This window comes from Heterodontus francisci, chromosome 32, assembly GCF_036365525.1.
Source record: "Heterodontus francisci isolate sHetFra1 chromosome 32, sHetFra1.hap1, whole genome shotgun sequence".
Lineage (NCBI taxonomy): Eukaryota > Metazoa > Chordata > Chondrichthyes > Heterodontiformes > Heterodontidae > Heterodontus > Heterodontus francisci.
In genome coordinates, this window is record NC_090402.1 from 20,473,319 (window position 1) to 20,496,267 (window position 22,949).

Here is a 22,949-nt window from a genome sequence, read left to right on the forward strand (position 1 = left end):
AGAGGTTTAGGGAGGGATTCAAGAATGGAGGGCCTAGACAAGTGAAGGCACAGCTACCAATTGTGGCACAATTAAGATCAGCAAAGCAGAAGACGCCAGAATTGGAGGCATACAGATATCGGAGGGGTGTAGGGGGTTACAGAGGTAGGGAGGCATATAGAAATAGTTGATAGATTATAGGATAGCTAGCTATTTAAAATTCACAAGACTTAACTGCTATTCATCTACAAGTGTTCTAATCATACTAGCGGATAAACAGATCCAGCTAAGCTGTTGAGTCTTTGTTGTCTCAATTAAAACTTTCAAAAAGGAGCTGGACAAATGCAAAGCATATCAGAGGTTATAGCAATAGATATAGCTTGAGGAAGTGTAATACTTAATGGGGTATAATGATTCTTGTACTATTGGGATTGGATGAGGTGGTATGCATCCTAAATGCTGAGGGCAAATTTGGATGGTAATGAGGTGGGATGGAGATGGAGATGGAGTATTGCTTGATTTTCAGTGGGATTATTATTTATATCACATTTTCCCTCAAGTTTAAAAAGGTGGGATAAAGGCCACAACAGAAAACACCAACTTATATTTCGTGGAGCAGCAACTATGTGGTTTTTGCTATTGGAGGAAAAGAGTTCTGCTGTTCACTATTTTTAAATAAATCATAAATATTCACAGAAAGAATATTATGAACAGTAAAAATCATCTCCTAATTCCCCCCAAATTCTCTTTCCTTTTACATTCTCTCCTCCTCAAGGCAGTGACTTATGATTGGATACAATTCCATTGGTGCCAATTACTGTCTAGTACCTTGCCCACGTCTGAGCATATTATATTAATGAATGCCCTCCTGGGGTGGGGGCGGGTAGCTGTGGGTGGTGCAGGGTGATGGGGGCAGTATGTGGTCTCGACGGGGTCAAGTGGCTCCATGATGACACGTCTAGCAATGGCAGTACAAAACCAAGTCAACCTTCTGCAGCAGATTTAATAATTCCAGCACCTGGATTGCAAAGCATGATCAATAACTGACCATCCAACCTGCCACATTGGACAGAATAGACCTGTCACTTAAGACCAGGATTCCTTGCAGCCGGACCCCGAGTAAGCATTATTTGGTTTTGCGGGGGTGGGGGGGGGGGGCGCAAGAGAAAAGATCCAGGTGTGAAGAGCAAAGATGATAACACAAAACTTGGATGGACCAGGAAATACAAAAAGCAAAGAAATACTATAGGAATATTACTGTGAAAGACTCACTTAGGCCCTCATTGTAGCATGTTTTGCTCCTCTGTTTATACAGTCATTTTAAAACAAGAACACAAATAAAATAACTTCATGTGTTTGCCAGATAAATGGACTGATTGGGCCTAAAATTAACAGTCTAGCTTAGAATAGGAACATCTGTACTTACCCATATTCCTCTGTCGGTTTTGCTTTTATATCTTTATAGTTGTGACAAATCAGCAAGGAGTTGATGAAACAGAATACGTTTTTCACAATTCTGAAATAGAACATTGAATATCATACATTTTTCTGACATATCTCAATGAATCCGCACATTGATCTGTTATGGAAGTGCTCTCATTCCGCTTACAATTTGCTTTAGAATGATGAAATAATCCCTGGGAATCAAGCGACAACATTATTCTGTAATGACGACATCACAATGGTCTCAAAGATTTCATTCACTGTAACCTCAAGTCTAAGTTTCACTGTCTTCAACACTGCTTTTACTTTTAATTGTACACTAAAACTGTAGAGTTGGTGCACTGACCAAGAATTACTGGAAATTACAACCTTGCTACAAATAACAGAACCCCTTTTAAATTAGCTATTACAATTGGATGCTTTTTTGTTGACCTATGGGTTTGAGAGGTGTTCTGAACAGTGGACTTTGTAGCATGATTATGTTTTTAAAAACTGATTTTTAAATGTAGTTTAAGATGGAGTCAGAGAAGTCAGGTGACCTCACATCAACTCTGCTTAAAAACAAGACAGGAATCTTGGTTACCAGGACAACAAAGAATCCAGATCAAAGAGTCTTTTGAAAAGCAGAGAATGCAGGGGTATAATACCTGAACAATGGATTTCACCCTCCTAGCCTTTCAGATCGTTTACAAATAGTCAGTGGTTCTGAAGAGGTAAAATAAAAACTAAAATGGCTAACATCTGGAAACAAAGGAAAGCCCAGGTGGTTCTGCTGTCACCAGACTTGAGACACCAACGGTGGCAGCCTCAAGAGAGGGGGAGAGGGCGCGCGGGAGGGGGGGGGTGTGGTTGGAGAAAAGAGAGGGCGCGCGGGGGAGGGAGAAAAGAGAGGGCGCGCGGGGGAGGGAGAAAAGAAAGAAACACCTGCTTTCTGAACACTGACACCAAAAGACTGAAGACTTGAACCCAATTCAAAAGTCAGGATTTGTGGAGAAGACCAACAGGATCACCAGAAGTGACCTTATTCACAGACATCCAGGTCGAAAGTGCTCGGAAGAAGTGAAGAGGAGAGGACATTGACTGAGAAGATCTGGGGGATCCAACCCATTGCAACAGGGAGGAGTTTGGGACTTTTAGCTGCAAAGATTTCATCATCAAGGATGACTGTGTAACATATAAATGTGGTGTGGGGTTTTCATCAAGTGTTTTAATAAGTGAAGGAAAATACCTTTCTCTGTAATTTAGGAGTATTAGTATTACAACCAGGTAAGGAGGAGTCTAGGGGTTCCCTCTTAGCCTTTGCCTGGTCTAACCGTAACAGAGTTTAATTTTAAAAAGACAGTGTTTTAGCTCCCCCTCACAGTGAATCCTTGTTCACCGCTTTCCAATTGTAAGGCAAAGAAATCAATTCAGACAGGTTTTCTTTGATTTAAACAAGAACGTTGGAAGTTTATTAATCTGAAACTCTAATCCGGTTAACAACTACGAATATGCGATGCAACCACACCATATGCAATAAACACACACGCAGATAGAGACAGAAAACGTAGAAAAGCATAAAAGGGGAAAAGTTTGAGGCAATATCTGGATTATAGTTACAGTCCCTTAAGTTAAATGTGGAATCTTTGATTGCCGGTGGGTCTTGCCGTTCGTTGGGGCCCAGTGCATGCTTCAACCTGTTTCGATGTGGCAGTTTTTTCTTGTTCCAGCTTCAGTTGCAAACTCTACAGTCTGTCTTCAAACTGTCCTGTGTCTAATTCAAAAAGCCTGGACTAGCCGGTTAGTCATGTGACCAGCTGGTTTAACCACTTCTGCGCTTGTGGATTCTATCATTTCAGCAGACACTGGAATGCGAGCTTCCTTACACCTGCAATGTCTGGTGATCAAAATCCATTTGGGTTTATTGGACCAGGGAGTAGTTCTTTGTCTCTCCAAGCACTGTCTCTTAGTATGCAAATGTCCTTCCAGCCAAGTGTCTGGTGCTTGGTTGTAAATCAAGTCTTCACTCCAGCAACAGTTTAATTAATATGAAATTAATATGCCTCATTCTTGGCAGGTGGGGGGTTATGACAATTAGCTACTTACAAAGTACTGCTTGGTTAATGGAGATTTTTAGCTTAGCTCATGTTTTAACATTAACGCTCTCAGAGGTCCTAACAGGAGTCATGGTGAGATGGCAAATCTAGGGTGTTGATGCATAAAAAAGGGATGGTTTTGTTAAAGATGAATGGCCTTTGCCTATTCCTTAAAATTCTTATTCCATAATGATAGAACAACTGCATCGGTTAGAAGAATGATGAATGGTATCAAAAATAGTTATCAGCAAAAATATTTTATGAAAAGTTTTATTTGTATACAACCACAATTAATTCCTTTCCAACTAGCTTTATTGACTATTTCGAAAATCTGTTCAGTAGAAATGACAATTTATAAGGTATTATTGAATAGTATAAAGATACAATTGCACAAGACTTTGGAGAGACCACACCTGGAGCAATGTGCAGAGTTTTGGTCTCCATATCTAAAGAAAGAATAGACTTGCCTTGGCGGTGGTACAGCAAAAGGTTCTCTAGATTGGTTCCTGGCGCGAGAGGGTTGTCCTGTGATGTGAGGCTGAGTAAACTGGGACTATAATCGCCTGGAGTTTAGAAGAACGAGAGGTGATCTCATTGAAACATACAAGCTTCTGAAGGGACTTGACAGGATAGATACTGAGAGGTTGTTTCCCCTGGCTGGAGAATCTCAAACACAGGGGCAGAGTCTCAGGCTAAGGGACGATCATTTGGGACTGAGATGAAGAGAAATTTCTTCACTCAAAGGATTGTGAATCTTTGGAATTGTCAAACCCAGAGGGTCATAGATGCTTCATCTTTGATTAAATTTAGGGCTGGGATAGACAGACTTTTGGTCTCCCAGGGAATCAAGGGATATGGGGAGCGTGCAGAAAAGTGGAGCTGAGGCAGAAGATCGTATTGAATGTTGGAGCAGGCTCAACGGGCTGTATAGTCTGCTCCCGCTCCTATTTCTTCTGTTTTTAATGTTCTAATTTTATGGTATTGCTTCAAAATGCAGAACAATCAATCAGACAACTCAACACAGAGCTGGTAGGAGGAGGTTTGATTTCCATGACTCAATATTAAATGAAAAGCATTGCTTTTTGAAGTAGAATCCATCCAACTAACCATGAAATTAAAATGCAATCGCAATGCTTCAATTCCATTACACGGCATTGCTCCTTATGAATGCTGCAACTACCAGTAGCCTTGAGAAAATAGCATTAAATGTTATGCTCTTCATACCAACTCATTTTCTGAAACCTAATCCAATTTTGCAACATATTAAGTTGTGTTTCAAAACAATGTTACAAAATTAATTCTCTATTCTTGTTAAGAGGATGAAGATGGCAACCACTCATTTCTAGGTTACAGAACGATGCAGGAATTGAACACCCCGAGAACTCCGAATACACCTCATCAAATTTCATGCTTTGTTACTCTCAATCTATCAAGTTGCCTTGATCATTTGGATCTAGACATTTGAGGAGGAAAAAAGGCATGATGGCATAGCATCAGTGGGTGCAGATAACTGTTTTTTCCTATTCTTGTTCTGTAAATATCTACAATTAAACATCTTGTTGCAAACTCATGGGAACTGGCAAAGTTGCTGTTTCACTGTGATTCACTTTATTAAGATTCACTCTTCTGTTCAGACTAACGTGGAGCTTATCCCTAATCAGGGAAGTGTTTTCTAAAAGTAGACATTCTTAACATCATGACACAATAACAACTTTGCATGGTGTATAAATGACTTCCTCCAGCTTTAACAGGTATGTTACAAGCACCCAACACACCCCAAGGGTTTTCTGGTTGCAAGAGAGAAATGACAGTATTTTAAATGCAGTGATCAGAACTGATGCATTGAAGATTGAAGAGAACACATTTTGTTGAAGATAATCAAATACAAACGTTATTGCTAATCTGAGTTAGAGTTCAAAATCCCTTTGGGGCAAATTGAATACTTTGACTGCTGCTGCTCTGTTGCCTGTCACTGTCCATGACGCTGGTTTCACCTAAAACAACTTGCCAATATGATTGAAAACCAGTCCTTGCACTTGTACAATAGATGAACACAGGCCATGTATTTCAACGCACCAGCACATCTCAGGGCTGAGATAATCATCAATAAAACACTCAAGAATTGCACTGATGATTGAGGGTTGCCATCACAAAGCCCCCTCACCTTCCTGCTTTGGAACACTCTCTGAGCTATATGAAATTTATATAGAAACCACTAGTATTTGATTTAGAGACTTTGCTCCCTGCCTTTCCAAGTCTGTGTCCGTATCTCTGATTTCCTACATTCACTCCCTCTTTCTGCATTCTCTACCTAGCAGCTTGCCTCCCCTCTCCTTCAGATATGTTATGCTTTGACTCATTTTTCTGCTGCCTCCTATCCCTTGTGCTTAAGTCACTTCTACACCCATTTTGTGCATGGATGTTTCATTCATATTGTTTTCTACGAAATAAAATCAAACCAGGAGAAAACCAAAAAGGGTCCTTCATAAGATTAAGGCCATTCTAACAGCATACACTCAAAACAGTCACCACTAGAAAAATAAAATGATAGCCCAGTAACCAGTGTAACTTCAGAATGGGAACCCAAGCACCTGACCCTCTCACCATCTCTATGGAGCTATGATGGGTGGAGGGGGATTCAGTGAGATTGTTAGATGGGAGAACAACTTTAATGTTACTTAGCAGGATGACTTGTATTTCAATTACCTACAGCAGATCCCACCATTAACCAAATCAAGCCAGTAACTAAAACACATCTACTTTACAAGGGACAGAACAAAGTCTCTCCACGTTTAATTAAAAAGGGACAGATGTTAATGCTTATCTAAAAACACAAAAAATTAACAACCAGCAAAATAAAATCAGTGATCTTTGAAGAGTGGCTGTAAACAAAACAGATGTTGCAGCAGGATTAACTTATGGAAAATGAGCCTATGCCTGGCACACCCTCTGTAACTGCCGAGACTCTGATGCTGGTTACGAATGGGGCACATCCTTTACTAATTCAGTTTGACAGCTTCCTGGCTTGTGTCCCCTATTTATTACATAGCCTACTCTGCACATTGGCAGGCCAGCACTGGAAATGGCACTGAACACCTTCATACATATCCTCAGCATCAAAGCCATCTCATCTTCCACTTACAGGAATATGGTATTCATGTAAATGTGGCCAAACTGCAAGGTGTCAAAATACACAAAATAAGCAGGCCTTGTGCTTTACAAAACTAACAGCATTATCTGAGCAACTAAGCAAAAATGACAGCCTTTATTCAGCAATGCCAGAACTCAAACAAGCCAAGCCATTCCATGCCAACCATAGGTATCTATAAACATACTGGATTACCTTACCTAACAGTTGCTAAGCAGCAGCATTTGTTATTAAAATCTAGGAAACAGAGCCTTTATTAGTGCTTGTTGACAAGCTGGAGAAACCTACAAGTGCCCATTTGAGAGAGAGCAAAGGGCTGTTTGGAGGACAAACCTATGGTGTGTCGCGTTACTGTACAAATTGCAGGAAATGTCCTGCATTTGTCCCATGAAACGAGACTGAAAAACAAATGAATGAATGAAAACCCTGTTTGCAGGAATGCAACACCTGACTGCAAACTCTCAAAAAGGGACTTCTGAACTTGCAGGTGCTCAAGGCAAGTATATTCTGAAATTTCCACGTTTTCCCAGTCAACAGGTAATATGATAGTTACATTTTTAGCATTTTACAGTTAATAGTATTCAAAGAGTGCATGGGTTTGATCACTTCAGTGATGCAGGTGTCACCCTAATTTTCCTGTACATTAATTGATCACTTTCATTTGCATTAATACACGACCATCTCAAGATGATTACCATGGATACAAAAATTGCAGGCGTCAAGAGCAAAAGCAATCTTCAATTCATTTTATCCGTTGCTTAAGTACAAGTAAATTTGCAGCAACTAAAGTTTTTAAAAAGGTTCCAGAGGTTGTTAGCAAATTTCCTGACGTTATAATTCGCTATCAAAATTCTGTTAAAGCCCCGATTTACTAGGAATATGGATTTTCAGCGTTTTAAATGTATCCTCTACATGCCCAGCTTAGAGATTCTGGCTACTGCAAGAATGATTGTCATTGTAATCTGAAACTCTGATCTTGATTAAATCAGGATATACCAGGAAAATTTTAAATTAAAGTCCCAGAAGCTTTGGGTTCAATGTCGGATCTAATCATAAGACTCCAAATCTGGTGTCAAAAACACGGCTGAGCTTTTAAACACAATCTCATACTGTTTGCATTATGACCTAACTATAGGAACAGCAGGTCCTAGGAAGAGCTCTTAGCTCATTAATAAGTACCAATTGATCTAGAGTTAATCATGCATATATCTCTGTTCCTCGCTCACATGCATCATGCTATGTTACAATCTTTCAACTTTATTGCTGATTTTGCTTCATCTATACCATCCGTTCAGTTTGCATTAAAATCAAAAATATTATGGAACCCAGCAAAATGCAGAAAACACACTCTTGGCAGTAAGTAGTAGGCTGTTATCTTCAAAAAAGACTAATATCTTTGTTTAAAGTAAAGGAGCATTTTTGCCAAAGGTCAATTTTCCAAGTAAAATTATAAATCTTTTCCCCAGTCTTCCAGACAACACATTAATTGTAATTACCCTGCACCCCTGCCTTTTCTGATACTGCTCTGACCTGACCCCTGGAACATGTCAGAACCCCCATTCTCCAAGTGATTTAGCAGGAACAAACACCTGCCCCGAATGCAACACCACCCTCCCCCCACAACACACATCATTCCAGAGATCCCAACCCCAGGACAGTGTGCAAATCACAGACAAACACTTGAGGAGGTATATCGGCTACTTTTAATGAGAGAGTTCTATGACAATGTGCAAGGTTACTGTATTTGTTTGATTGGATCTCAGATGTAAGCAGATTCAGTTAAATACAGGCATGGACAGGGCCAAGATTTTACTGGGAAGAAACACACTTCAGGAGATGCTTGCAACCCTATGCAACATTAAGAGGAGCACAATTTCCTGATATTTCATACTGAATAATATGCATTACTGCATTATAGGTCTCAGCTTGGTAAACTCAGTGTCTGACAAAAGTAAAACTCCTTTTTCAGGGTTTATGATATATGATGGCAATCATTCTGAAACTCCATATGGGAATTCTTCCAACTACTTCCTTCCAGAGTTTCAAAGTACAGGTTAATTTCCAGTGAAATTTACAACATGCTTTCCAGAACATGTGATGAAATTATTTTTTTTTTTAATTAAAAAGTAGAGAAGGACATGGGTATTATTGTTTAGTTGTCCAGGGGATGTGAGCATCGCTGGCTAGGCCAGCATTTATTGCCCTCCCTAACTGCCCTTGAGAAGGTGCTGGTGAGCCGCCTTCTTGAACTGCTGCAGTCCATGTGAGGTAGGCATCTGATGATGCATTTTCTCAATATTAATGCAAGAAACATCATGTGCAGCTGTCCATGAATAACATAAGCAGCTGAGACAGGACAATAAAAAGGTCGGATTGTACAAGTCTGTTGCCCAGATTTTCTGTGGAGGATTTTGATGGCGAACTATCAGCGTTCGCTGTCACTATCCCTCTGAAACTGACCACATCAGCATTGAGAGCAACACAGAAATCCTGAAGTTGCAGTCTATCATTCACCGCTCCATCACAGGTGGCGCTGTGGACCTTCTCCCAGAATCAATTAATTAAATCAGTTGACCCTGTGAGAACATTCCCTTTTCCTCTCATACATTACTGTTCAAAACCCCACAAAGAGTAATACCTCACTCAATCAGGTGTAACTGGGTTTTTAAACTGTGACCTGAGCAATAGCTATTGCTGAACAGATCTGCCCTGAAAAGTAATTTTATATTTGTGGAGTGTTGTTAAATGTCTCCATGATTAATGAGATTGTTTAAACTAAATTTTTTTTTTTTTAAGTATTACATTTCTTTTTAAAGTTTGTTCATGATATTTCAGCTTCTACCTTCATCCTATGTGTATGACCCAATCTTTATTTTGCTACATGGAATTTTTTTTGAAAAAGTGATCGGATTATCAGTGCTTTGCATTTCCTGGTTGGCTGCTTCCGAGAATTCTTCAATGTGATTGACGTCTTGGATCACTTGGTGACATCACTGCAGCTCCACGCTGGGAATCCCCTTAAAAGAACATGACACACAAAAGAGCACAACAGAGTGGCAGATCACTAGATCTCTCAGTGAGGATTTCTTTGGGGTCCTCAGCAAGTGCCCTTGCTTTGCCACGGAGAGCAAAATCTAGGCCAATATCCTAAAAATTCTGGCAGCTTTGGTCTGCTGGCTGCGTGTCTCTGCAATCAAATCCTATTAACAATATGGTACTGAAAGTGGTAGCAGCTACCTACACAAGTGTGCTGTGCCCCTCACATTATCAGGGGATTTCCCCAGAATGTGTTTATTTAATAAATATATGACATCTTGAATTTATGCTTGAGGAATAATTAAATGACCTTAATTTCTATTAAAATGCATCCAAACACATGCAATTCAGTGTCTTGAGGATTATTTTAAAACACTCGCATGTAAAATTATTAAAAATAATGGTAATCATTGAAATTCTCATTTAATTGCTCCATTTCTCCTTCACTTAGTCATTATCTCCTCTTCTCTAGGTCTTTTTGATGACCACTTTTGTAGCAAATGTATCATCCTGGCAGCTATATAGAAAATAAAAGGTGGCAATATGTGCTTATTAGAAAACAGACTGCTGCTTGCCTGCATCTGCCCTCTTATTTTCAACGCTGGCCTCTTTACCTTGACTGTGTCAATGGTCATATTTGCCCAGTGTTAATATCAGAAAGGTGAGCTATTTCCATTCATTGTAGAGACATTCATTTTGTAAGCCGCAGGGTCAATGAAAGTAATCTTTTTTGCCTTATCTATTTCTCACTGTGTTGGCAGCAAACCAAACACCAGCCAATTGTATTTATTATGTGGGACATCACAATTTTCCCATTCATTATCACTGATTAGATTGCCCAAATGTAATCTAGATAGCACACTTTCTCCCTTTTTACTTGTTTCAGATTGCACACCCTCCTCACATTATTTGATCCCTTGAAATAATTCTACTCCTTTCTTTAGGAAGGATGTGAGGTCCTTGAGAGGGTGCAGAGGAGAGTTACCAGAATGGTTCCAAAGATGGCGGAATTTTAGTTACAAGGTGAGGTTGGAAAAGCTGGGATTGTTCTCCTTAGAGCAAAAGGAGATTGAGGAGAGATTTAATAGAGATGGACAACATTACGGCAGGCTTAGAAAAGTTACACAAAGAAGAACTGTTCCCATTAATTAATGGTACAAGAACAAATTGAAGATTTTGGGCAAGAAATGCAAAGGAGATTAGGAAGAACTTTTTTTTTTTAAATGCAGCGGGTGGTAATGACCTAGAACTTGCTGCCCACAAGGGTGGTGGAAGCAGAGACCATCAATAACATCAAAAGGAAATTGGACAGCCATTTGACGGAAATAAACTTCCAGGGCTACAGGAATCGAGCAAGGGAGTGGGACTTGCAGTGTTGGATTGATCTGGGTTTGATTGCATTAGTCTGTCCACTAATCAGTGTTCACTGTTTAATTGTTTTTAGTTTGTTTCAAACTAGATTTAAGAAACAGGGTGGAATGTTCCAGAGAAAACAGTCATAGAGTTATACAACACAGAAATAAACCCTACGGCCCATCGTGTCTGTGCCGGCCATCCAGCACCGAACTATTCTAATCCCATTTTCCAGCACTTGGCCCGTAGCCTTGTATACTGTGGCGTTTCAAGTGCTCATCTAAATACTACTTAAATGTTGTGAGGTTCCTGCCTCTACCATCCCTTCAGGTAGTGTGCTCCAGATTCCAACCACCCTCTGGGTGAAAAATTTTTTCCTCAACTCCCCTCTAAACCTCCTGCCCCTTACCCTAAATCTATGCCCCCTAGTTATTGACCCCGCCGCTAAGGGAAAAAGTCTCTTCCTATCTAACCTATCAATGCCCCTCATAATTTTGTATACCTCAATTATGCCCCCCCTCAGCCTTCTCTGCTCTAAGGAAAACAATCCTAGCCTTTTCAGTCTGTCTTCATAGCTGAAATGCTCCAGCCCAGGCAACATCCTGGTGAATCTCCTCTGCATCCTCTCCAGTGCAATCACATCCTTCCTGTAGTGTAGTGCCCAGAACTTTACACAGTACTCCAGCTGTGGTCTAACTAGCGTTTTATACAACTCTATCATAAGCTCCCTGCTCTTATATTCTATGCCTCGGCTAATAAAGGTAAGTATCCCATATGCCTTCCTAACCACCTTATCTACCTGTGCTGCTGCCTTCAGTGATCTATGGACAAGTACACCAAGGTCCCTCTGCACTTCCTAGGGTCCTACCATCCATTGTATATTCCATTGCCTTGTTAGTCCTCCCAAAATGCATCACCTCATACTTCAGGATTAAATTTCATTTGCCACTGCTGCTCCCATCTTACCAGCCAATCTATATCGTCCTGTAATCTAAGGCTTTCCTCCTCACTATTTATGACACCAATTTTCGTGTCATCCGTGAATGTGCTCATCATACCTCCTATATTCACGTCTACATCATTAACGTACACTACAAACAGCAAGGGTCCAGCACCGATCCCTGTGGTACACCACTGGTCACAGCCTTCCACTTGCAAAAACAACCCTCGACCATTACCCTCTGCCTCCTGCCACTAAGCCAACTTTGGATCCAATTTGCCAAATTGCCCTGGACTCTTACCTTCTTAACCAATCTCCCATGTGGGACCTTATCAAAAGCCTTACTGAAGTCCATGTAGACTACATCAACTGCTTCACCCTCATTTACACATCTAGTCACCGCCTTGAAAAATTCAATCAAGTTACTTAGATATGATCTCCCCCTGACAAAGCCATGCTGACTATCCCTGATTAATCCCTGCCTCTTCAAGTGGACATTAATCCTGTCCCTCAGAATTTTTTCCAATAGTTTCCCTACCACTGATGTTAGACTCACCGGTCTGTAATTACCTGGTTTATCCCTGCTACCCTTCTTGAATAATTCTACCGCATTCACTGTTCCTCCAGTCCTCTGGCACCTCTCCTGTGGCCAGAGAGGATTTGAAAATTTGTGTCAGAGCCCCCTGCCAACTCCTCCCTTACCTCACAAAACAGCCTGGGATACATCTCATCTGGGCCTGGGGATTTATACACTTTTAAGCCCACTAAAACAGCCAAAACTTCCTCCCTTTCAATGCTAATATGTTCAACTATATCACAATCCCCCTCCCTGATCTCTACAACTACATCGTCCTTCTCCATAGTTAACACAGATGAAAAGTAATCATTTAAAACTTCACCTATGTCCTCCGGCTTCACACACTGATTGCCACTTTGGTCTCTAATGGGCCCTACTCTTTCCCTGGTTATCCTCTTGCCCTTAATGTACTTATGAAATGCCTTGGGATTTTCCTTTATCTTGCCCGCCAGTGTCCCCTCTTCGCTCTCCTAATTACTTTTTTAAGTACCCCCCCTACATTTTCTATACTCCTCCAGTGTCTCCGCTGTTTTCAGCGCTCCAAATCTGCCATAAGCCTCCTTTTTTTCCCCCTCCTGATCCAATCCTCTATATCCCTTGACATCCAGGGTTCCCTGGACTTGGTCCAGAGACTGTTCTGAGAAAGACATTGCCTTGAAATCTTGAAAGTGCTGAGATATTTTCAAGTACTGTAAATAAACCAGTTGGTGATTTAATACAAGTGTGATATCTACATTGCTCAGAGATAAATCAGATGTATAAAATATACAGCAAAACTGCTGAAAACATAACAGGACTGATTGGATAGCTTTGTGGAGAGCTGACATGGACTCGATGGCCTCCTTCTGTGCCGTAAATGACTGACTAATTATTTCTGATCCCATTTTAATTCGGCTTTCAATCATCTTTGTTTAATATGCACATGTTGCCTCATCAATTTCACATAGGTGGATGGTTGATGGATTTGGGTAAAGAGCGACACCTCCTCTACAGGTTTACCTTATGCTAAGGAGTTTTCAGATATTTAATTAACCAACCGTAATATAGAGATGCCTGTGCAGATTATGTGTCTTGGTGACTAAAATGAAAGTTGAAACCAGAAAGCATGTCTAAAAACAAAAAAGCAAATACATGTATTATAAAAAAGTGTTAAATGTTCAAGTAGTTACTTTGCATTCTTTAAGAATTAATTGATTCTCATAATAAACCATAGTTTCTAAGCCAGATTCGTTTTATCTCCTAATCAGAGCACCAGGGTAAACAGGAGCCACAAAGCTACACAATCACAACATGCAGAGACTTAGAATAAAGCAAAGCTATTGGTTGGATGAACAAACTGAAGCCAAGCTCCGGGAGTTGGGGGCAGTTCTGGTGGATGAGGTCATTGTGAAAGATCACTATTACGACAATGACACATTTGATTTGGCCATGAACCAAATCTGGCTGAGTCAGAGAGACCTTCAATGGCAACTCATTATTGGTCTACCAAAGACTGACAATACAATTGATGCAAACGAAGATGAGGAAAAACAGAGAGAAGAAGCCAAGCAGCTGGCCTCCAAATCCCAAATGAAAGGCAAAGATAGACGTCAATGCGTGGGCAGTCTTATTTCTTCTGAATACGATGAGAGTAGTCCCAGATTAAAGCCACAGAACAACAAGGCACAGATATCAAGACAACAGGATAATGAAAAGGAAGGAGAAAACACAGTACAGGAACACCAAACACCAATATCTCCTCAACAGCAGGATACAACAACCAGCAACAGTGAAACTGGTGCACATGCTAAAACGGAGCCTAGATATGGATATAATGAACTGAAAGCACACAGACAGATCATTGAGTATATTGCACAGTTTCTAAAAATCTCCTTGGCAGAGGAAGAAAGCAATATGAAAATAACTCATTTCTGTCAACTGGCAGAAATTCACCATTACGCAAGCTGCCACACTGCCAGGAGAAGAACATACAAGCTGCAGGATATCTACAGCATTGTAATCAACAGGGATGAATTAGCTTCCAGAAATTTAGCTGTTATATACGTGGATGCGAATGGATCAAATATCATCAAAGAACTTGAAAAGATAGAAGCAATAGCAGCACATTTGGGATTTGACCCATGTCAAACAAATCAGATTTTGGCTTAATCGATTTTCCAATATTCTCGTTAAACTTTTTAATATGAACAAAATAATTTTGTGTCACTATATAAAACTATTGCCCTGATCAATGGTTTGTTCAAGTTGTATCCCTGGTGGAACTGTTCATATGTGCTCTAGTTTTGTTTTTTTTAAATGTAGAATGTGTATTTTTCTGATTCTAACTGCAAATTTTCACATTTTTTGTTTAGTTAATATCAGTTTGGGCAACCCTAAAATACAATAGGCATCTTTCTGTCCACAATTAGTAAAAGGTTCTCTTCAATTTCACATGCCATGATACATTGACATGCCTGCTCACCTACATATTTGAAAAATGTCAAAACTAACAAAAATTCACATGACACTAGCTGCCACACTATCGGGAATGAGATCTAAAAAAAAAGGCAGAATTCAGAAGAAGAAAAAGAAAACACAACATCTGGAAATGTTCTAGTATTTTTATGCCTTTGCTGTTTTATAAGCTACCCCGTGGCTGGAATAAACATCGTGTTATGTGCCTCAAAATGCATTGGTCTGGCTGCATCATAAACAGCACAGGCTTGCTTTCGAGTTAAAAATGTCGAAGGCCACAGCAGGCTAGGTAGCCAACATTACAGAAAATGTCTGTATAAGACACATGTGAAAAGGAAAACTGATCACATGTTCTCTTTCAGCTAAGATCAGGTATAGTCTCGGTTAATAAGTACCTCTGTTAATCTGATAAGGATTGCAATCCTGTTCATCCTTGGATGCCGATCTGAACCAGTTGTTAAATGTAGTAAAAGGCCAATGTTTTGACGTGTCCTTTGTCATTTGTATCCATTAGCAACCAGATGAAGGTCGCTAAGTGTAGCACACATGTTCTTGTTGAATGCATTAACAATGTCGCTATATATATTCACCAAAGTCAATCTTCCTCCAGGTTAACCCCATAGATATAAGAATTTTTGCAAGGTTGATTAAGTGATGTGGAATGAAAAAAAGTCAAAATGACAAGCTGATGGTTTGAAATAGTTTGTGAAATGACGTGGAAAATATTTTTAAATTATGGAAAAAAAACAATTTTGTTCGAGGTAATTCAGATTTTGGGAGAGGTATTATATGAAGGGATATATATTAGCATGTCAGACTGAAAGAACTCCCAAGTCAGAGAGCAAGTTTATTGACAAGAGGTTAACACCCATTCAAAAATTGCATAGGGGAGAGAGAAAAACATAAGTTTGACGGTTTACTGATTTGTCACGGGTGTAAACACCAGTAAGCCACAAGGCGTTCTGTACTTCTAAAAGATGCACTGATTCACTATACAATAAATGCAGTTGATCACATAGAAATTTCAATTGTCGAAATTTCAAAAAATACATTCTCTGTGTTGCTAAGTACAATCTTAGTTACAGAAACAATGTTATATAGATCCAATTGATTTCAGACCTGAAAGTCCATCTCTGACCTATTAACACATTTTGCCATGTCTGTGATTTTTCCTATGCAGACATGGGAATGAATGAATCAGCAAACATTCAGACGACGGCTAAATCCACCTCTGTACCACTGAACTCAACCCAATTTGCTAAGTGCACTACACTATATACTGAAGAATACCTAGTTTGGGATTGAATCAATAGATGCAAGAACAACTGTAAAGAGATGATCAAACAACATGAAACACAACAATTCTGATAATGTGGGGATATCAGTTGTGAAATGCAGCAAAACACATTTTAAGAACACGCATATTTCTGTGAAATATTATCCAACTACTATTTGGTGGGGGGGGGGGAGGGGGGGGGTCATGTAGAAATTTTGTAAAGGATTCTTTCAGATGTAAGTAAGTGAGGTCGAACCAATGGTAAGCTACACTAAGTGGTCGATGGAAGCACCAGGATTAGCGGGCTGACTGGCCTTTTCCTATTTCAAGCTTTAAGTTTTTTTTTTAAAACTATACATTACAAAGCAAAGCATATGGGATCTTGGGCTTCATAAATAGAAATGGAGTACAAAAGCAGGGAAGTCATGCTGAACCTTTATAAAGCTCTGGTTAGGCCACAACTAGAGTATTGCATTCAGTTCTGGTCACCACACTTTAGGAAGGATGTGAGGGCCCTTAAGAGGGTGCAGAGGAGATTTACCAGAATGGTTCCAGGGATGAGGGATTTTAGCTACAAGGTTAGGTTGGAGAAGCGGAGGTTGTTCTCCTTGGAGCCAAGGAGATTGAGATGGGATTTGATAGAGGTGTACAAGATTATGACAGGTTTGGATACAGTAGACAAAGAGAAACTGTTCCCATTAGCTGACAGTACAAGGACTAGGGAACACAGATTGAAGGTTTTGGGCAAGAGATGCAGGGGGGATGTGAGGACAAACTTTTTTTTTAAAACACAGTGAGTGGTAATTGACCTTGAACTCACTGTCTTTGCCTCCACCACCCTCAGAGGCAAAGACAATCAATGAGGCCAAAAGAAAATTGGATGGGCACTTGAAGGGAATAAACTTGTAGGACTACAGGTATAGTGCGGCAGAGTGGGACTAACTGGATTGCTCTACAAAGAACCAGCATGGACTCAATGGGCCAAATGGCCACCTTCTGTGCTGTAAATGACTATTACTCAGAGGGAAATAAGTAGAATTCCATATGTAAAACTCCTTATGCTCGTTTGGTACTTGGATTAAAAACAGCCAAGTGTAAAGTAAACACTCAATTTCTCCATTTTGATGGGAACATTATTATTCCCACCTGGAATTTCCAGGGACTCAACAACATTAAATAAGTGTTTCTGTTGCTCAGGTGAGTAAATGTTTATTTGTCCATCATTACTAGCTTCGACATCACTGAGTTCAGTCCTTTGCATTGTTTGATCTCATTCTTCTGTAGGGGATAGTCAAACACAATCTTGAATGTCAAATTACATTCAAGGCACAACAACTTCATTCACCGTCATAACATCAATTTGCTTTTGTGACATAGCAATTAAAAAATAACTTAATTCTGGTGCCTTAGAGAAATCAATACAAGCAGCAGTGTCTATCAACAGCTGTTGAAATGAATTACAACAAATAGCAACATTTCTGGATTTCATTATGCGCCACTCAATATGCAACACTCCGCACATGATAAAGGTGTCTGTGTTCTATGAAATGAGACAAAAAACTGTTATTCTTTTCCACCACATTCCTTGCACCTCAAATCAAGCAAACAATTCATCATACATTCAGCTATCAATGTTACACTGTCAGGAAGTTATTAACTCCTGTATCTTGTCCCCATCTTTTCAGTCCTTTCTATAGAAGTATCACTGTTCATCATGTTACAAACAGCTATGATATTCTATCAACAGATCTCAGGGGCTAAAACTAGAATCTTTCAAGATGCTGACTGGTGAGCAATGTCTAGCCAAGGAACTGAATTATAAACACTGAAACAACTTAACGAAGCAAATGATATCCAAACAAATGTTCCTTTAGTATTAAGCAAGCAGTCAAAACTGATGGTTTGTAGCTGGAATCCTCTGTCACAAAGCAATTTAACAGATCAAGAAAGGTAATGGCTTTCTAGCTCTTAAGCTACATCCAGTGTATCCGGAACTTAGAAAAAATGTGTAAGGGAACGGAAAAGAAATACCTTAAACAGGCCAATCAAATAGAAAATGCACTTGAGAACAGATGTCATTTTATTTTATCCATTCATTCATGGGATATGTGTATGCAAGGCCAGCATTTGTTACTGAACCACCTTCTGGACTACAACAGAGTTGCTTGCTGGACCATTTCAGAGGGTATTTGGGAATTCACCACATTGCTGAGAGTCTGGAGTCCCATACGGGCTAGACCAGGTGAGGATGGCAGATTTCCTTCCCTAAAAGACTTGCTTAGTGAACCAGATGGGTTTTTGCACCAATCTGATAGTTTCATGGTCACCATTACTAGCTTTTTATTCCATATTTATTTAATTAACTAAATTTAAATTCCCCAGCTGCCATAGTGGGATTGTACAGTCATGGACCTACAATTATTTTTTTCTCCTCAGATTTAAAAAAAAAGTGTGTGCCTTTAAGACTTTGTTAAAAACAGTGCAGCTTTAAGGGAGAAAGTTCTGGAATTTCTGGAGACAGTGTACCAGCTTCATTTTTTGGTTATCCTGGACAACAGCATGAGGGAGTGGTCACATGATGCAATGTGTCCACTTGACTGTGTATGGAACTGGCAGAAACCGGCCAAAACTAGTTAGTTTTGAGAGACTTTCCAGCAAAGCATGCTGAAGGAAAAGAGCTGTTTTATTTTTGCTCAGCAAAAATTCCACAGGGTATTACAAGCCAGGTTAATTCCAGGACTAAAGAAAAGTTTTTCTTTTTCAAGAAATCATTTTTACTGCCGTGCTCATCGTTCTAAGAATTGTTTAATGCTACTGCAGCCGAAGAGTTGAATGCCTATCTACCAAAGGTCTATTTCCATCAAATCTGGATGAAGACTTCGAGTGACCTTTGACCATTTCCACATTGGAAGATCTCATCCTGCAAAGACTTTTTTATTCTCAAGAGACAGTTAATTTTAAAAACCACTTTTTTTAAAAAAAAAAGTTTAACCACTGTCATTTTTGACTGAGAGAGAGAGAATGGGGGAGTTAGATTAAATTAAGTTATAAATTCTATTATACACAAGTTTATCTTAATAGTGTTTAAGATTCAGTTTTTCAATCGTCTTGGAACCCCCTCGTCACTGGACTAAGGCCCTGCTCTGCCAAGACCTTGTGGTGGCTGGCGTGCAACAACCACTCAACATTTTAAAAAAAACACGCGCAGGCATCTTCCATTTGCCAAAATGATGTTTGGGACCTGGAACGTCAGGACCCTCATGGACAACCCCAACGGTGACGGGCCTGAGCCCACACCACCAATATATAGCTCAGGAACCCAGGCCTGAGTTGACAACATTGACATTGCCACCCTAAGTGATACATGACGCACAGGGTCATGAACACAGGCTGCGGATACACCTTTTTCTGGAAGGGACTCCCCGAACAGGAACGACACCTCTATGGGGTGGGCTTCGCCATGAAAACAAGCTTGTCTGGACAGTTCCCCCAGTGGGATAAGAGAGCACCTCCTGACTGCCCCTCTCTCACCCTAAAAAGAAAATCGGCATGCCACTGTCATTAGTGCGTATGCTCCCACTCTTGAGGAAACAGACAAGGCCAAGTAGGGCTTCTACACCATTCTTGAACAATCCCTAATCACAGCATTCGACAAACTAATCCTCCTCGCAGACTTAAACACCAGAGTTGGAAAGGACGCAAATCTCTGGAAATGGGTGATTGGCTAGGAAGGAGTAGGGAAAGCAAACTCCAACAAAGTCCTTCTGCTGATGAAATGTCTCGAGTGAGACCTCATTATATCCAACATCCTGTTCCGCCAGCGAGACTAACAAAAGACCTCATGGCCACACCTGCGTTCCAATCACCGGCATCTACTCGACTATGTCTTCGTTCATGTGAGGGACCACAGAGATGTCCACATCACCCCCGCTGTGACAGGTACTGACAACTGCTGGACCGACTACTGCCTCATTCGATCTACCATCTCCATCAGCCTAGCCCCAAGCAGCGGAAGCAACAAAGTAATGCTGCAAGAAAATTAACATTCAAGGCCTTAAAGATCCCCTTAAAGTGGCCCTTCTCAGTTAATACCTTACTGCCAACCTCTCAACCTGCAACCACCAGGAGCCACATGTGCCATTAGTGCCTGCTCGACCCTGAAGGCCACCATAAGAAGCACCTGCAAAACAAAAAAAGGTCCTTGGCTTCTCCACCAGGAAGCATCGTGACTGGTTTGACGAGAACAACCAAGAAATACAGGAGCTAATCGAACGCAAATGTAAAGCCTTCACAGACTGGAAACTTCACCACACATCCAAGGTAAAGCAGCAATCCTACAGACATGGTGATAACTGACAGAACAGATGGGAAATTGTTCAGCCTTCGCCACCTTCAATCCAAAATCAAAATAATTCCAACCTCAGTCATCGAGCTTCAGTATGCAGATGACACTTGCATCTGTGCTCTGAAATGGCGACCCAGATCATTGTTGACTCCTTCCCCCAAGCATATGAGAAAATGGATCTTTCACTAAACATTCCAAAAATGAAAGTCCTCTTCCAACTAGTTCATGCAGCACAACACCTCCCCCCGTCAATCAGGATCAATGGTGAGATCCTGAAATATGTGGATCATTTTCCATATCTTGGGAGCCTCCTCTTGGTGAAGGCAGACAGGTGACAAGGTTCATCATGACCTCCAATGTGCCAGCTCAGCCTTCGGCCAACTGAGGAAGAGTATTTGAGGATCAGGACCTCAAACCTGAGACTAGTATTATGGTTTACTGTGCAGCAGTGATCCTATATGCTTCGGAGACTTGAACAACCTACAGCAGGCATCTCAAAAGCACTGGAGAAGTACCAGAAGTGCCTTTGCAAGATCCTCCAAATCTGGTGTTAAGAAAGGCAATCCAACAGCAGCGTCCTCTCCCAAGTCAACCTGCCCAACATCGGGGTGCTAATCATCCAAAACCAGCTCCTCTGGGTAGACCATGTCGTTCGCATGCCTGACACACAGCTCCCAAGTTCTACTCAGAACTTGGTCATGGCAGGAGACTCCCAGGAGGACAGCGGAAACACTTGAGATGTCCTCAAAATATCCCTGAAGAGATCAGACATCCCCAATGCATGGGAGTTCCTGGCTCGTGACCATCCTAGACAGAGAAAGCTCATTCGGGAAAGCATCATACACCTCAATGGACTTCATCGGGAACATGTGAAGGCAAAGTCAAGGTGTCAGAGGGAGGGCATAAACCTCCAAACTACTCATCTACCTGACCCTTCAAGTACCAGCTGCCCCTCGTGGCAGAGTCTACAGAACACGCACTGGAATTATCAGCCATCTCAGAACCAATCATAATGGAGTGGAAACAAGTCATCCTCGATCCCGAGGGATTGTCTAAGAAGATGCTACCATTCCAATTACTGAGCATCACTAAGCAGATCTATAATTTTTTTTATAACCTTTAATTTTTTATAATTAATTCTACTTTCATTCTCACAATCGTCTAGTTTCATTTTGGAAGCATTCAAGCAATTTGCCTCAACCACTTCCTGTGGTAAGTCGTCGCACATTGTAACCATTCTGAGTAAAGAAATTTCTCCTCATTCGCTCATTGGATTTATCAGCAACTATCTTGTATTTATAGCTCTTACCTTTGGTATCTGCCACAAGTGGAAGCATTCTCTCCACATCTATACAGTCCAACCCATTAATAGTTTTAAAAGACCTCTATCAGGTCACCTCTAAAGTAACTTGCTGATTGACATATATCCCAATTCCTCAAGGGTTAATCCCATAAGGTGTTTTTTTTCCCTACCATCAATTAATTTCTAATCAAGATTTAGTTAATTCCTTTTTCATACAAACACATTAAGTTATTTGTTCCCTTCATAATGGAAAAAAAATCTAATGATATAGCGCAAATGAAGCAACAACATTCACAAATACAATCTTGCTGATTTTTAAGGTATTATAGCATTTAGAGACATACAAAATTGTTTTTCATTGCTTATCTTAAAAGAACATGCTCAGCATTCAAGGGAATTTTCAGCCATTCCCAATCAGTCCACCATATTTTTCCCCCTCCCTCCACTGAGCACCTTCGATTATCTTATCCCGACATCAGTGGGCAGTGGAGTGAACATACCTTGAACTTTGGCCACTAGGATAGCATCAGGTGAATCTCCCCTCCCTGTTTTTTCTACAACCCCCCTGTGGGACAATAACTGACCTTCAATACAACAGTATGGCGAAGATCATTTGGGGAACTATGGCACACACCCACATTCTACCACTCAATGGGGAAGCTGTTGTAGCTTCATTCCCCTGTATCACTATGCTTCACGCTAAAGTTGACCCTTATTATGAAATAGAACTGAAGTGGAAGTTCCTTGGGATCAGCATGAGGGTTTGTAATGAAAAGACATTGTGTTCTACTATACAAGTATTTTAGCACAACCATCAATAGCACAACACTTTTAAAATATTGTTTTGGCAGGTTCCAGCTGACCTGTTCCTTTATAAGTAGATAGCAAAATAGTCCTTTCTGCATGCCTGGTCAATGTTCATCACTCAGCCATTGGAAAGCATAAAATAAAACCCTACGGATAGATTATTTTTACTTTTCAATTAAAAATTCACTGTATAATAATCTGTGGCAGGCTTTG

The 22,949-nt window shown here is 40.4% G+C and overlaps 2 protein-coding genes across 11 annotated transcripts in view; one reads left to right on the forward strand and one right to left on the reverse strand.

Annotated features, from left to right (window-relative positions):
* ralgps1 (Ral GEF with PH domain and SH3 binding motif 1) overlaps window positions 1–22,949 on the reverse strand; it is a 650,997-nt gene that overhangs the window by 542,366 nt on the left and 85,682 nt on the right. For 5 of the 7 annotated variants that reach the window (XM_068012423.1, XM_068012421.1, XM_068012422.1 and 2 more), the window contains exon 2: window positions 1,406–1,495. The exons of the other annotated variants lie outside the window; for them this stretch is intronic. The gene's annotated coding sequence lies outside the window, so the exon portion shown is untranslated. The remainder of the gene's footprint in view (window positions 1–1,405; window positions 1,496–22,949) is intronic. 7 annotated transcript variants of the gene reach the window in all.
* si:dkey-191c17.2 (uncharacterized protein LOC100005628 homolog) lies at window positions 6,948–15,893 on the forward strand. 4 transcript variants are annotated; one of them, XM_068011871.1, is made up of 3 exons: window positions 6,948–7,182; window positions 10,626–10,704; window positions 13,765–15,893. In XM_068011871.1, the coding sequence occupies exon 3, from the start codon at window positions 13,842–13,844 to the stop codon at window positions 14,697–14,699; it is 858 nt and encodes a 285-aa protein (XP_067867972.1). In that variant the 5' UTR covers window positions 6,948–7,182; window positions 10,626–10,704; window positions 13,765–13,841; the 3' UTR covers window positions 14,700–15,893. The 4 variants fall into 4 exon arrangements, with proteins under 4 accessions (XP_067867972.1, XP_067867970.1, XP_067867971.1 ...); XM_068011869.1 differs by having other exon boundaries at window positions 13,799–15,893; XM_068011870.1 differs by lacking the exon at window positions 6,948–7,182 and adding an exon at window positions 10,190–10,342 and having other exon boundaries at window positions 13,799–15,893.

Excerpts from the sequence above, each read along its gene's own strand:
- si:dkey-191c17.2 (XM_068011871.1), top strand. The coding sequence starts at position 13,842 with ATGCAGAGACTTAGAATAAAGCAAAGCTATTGGTTGGATGAACAAACT.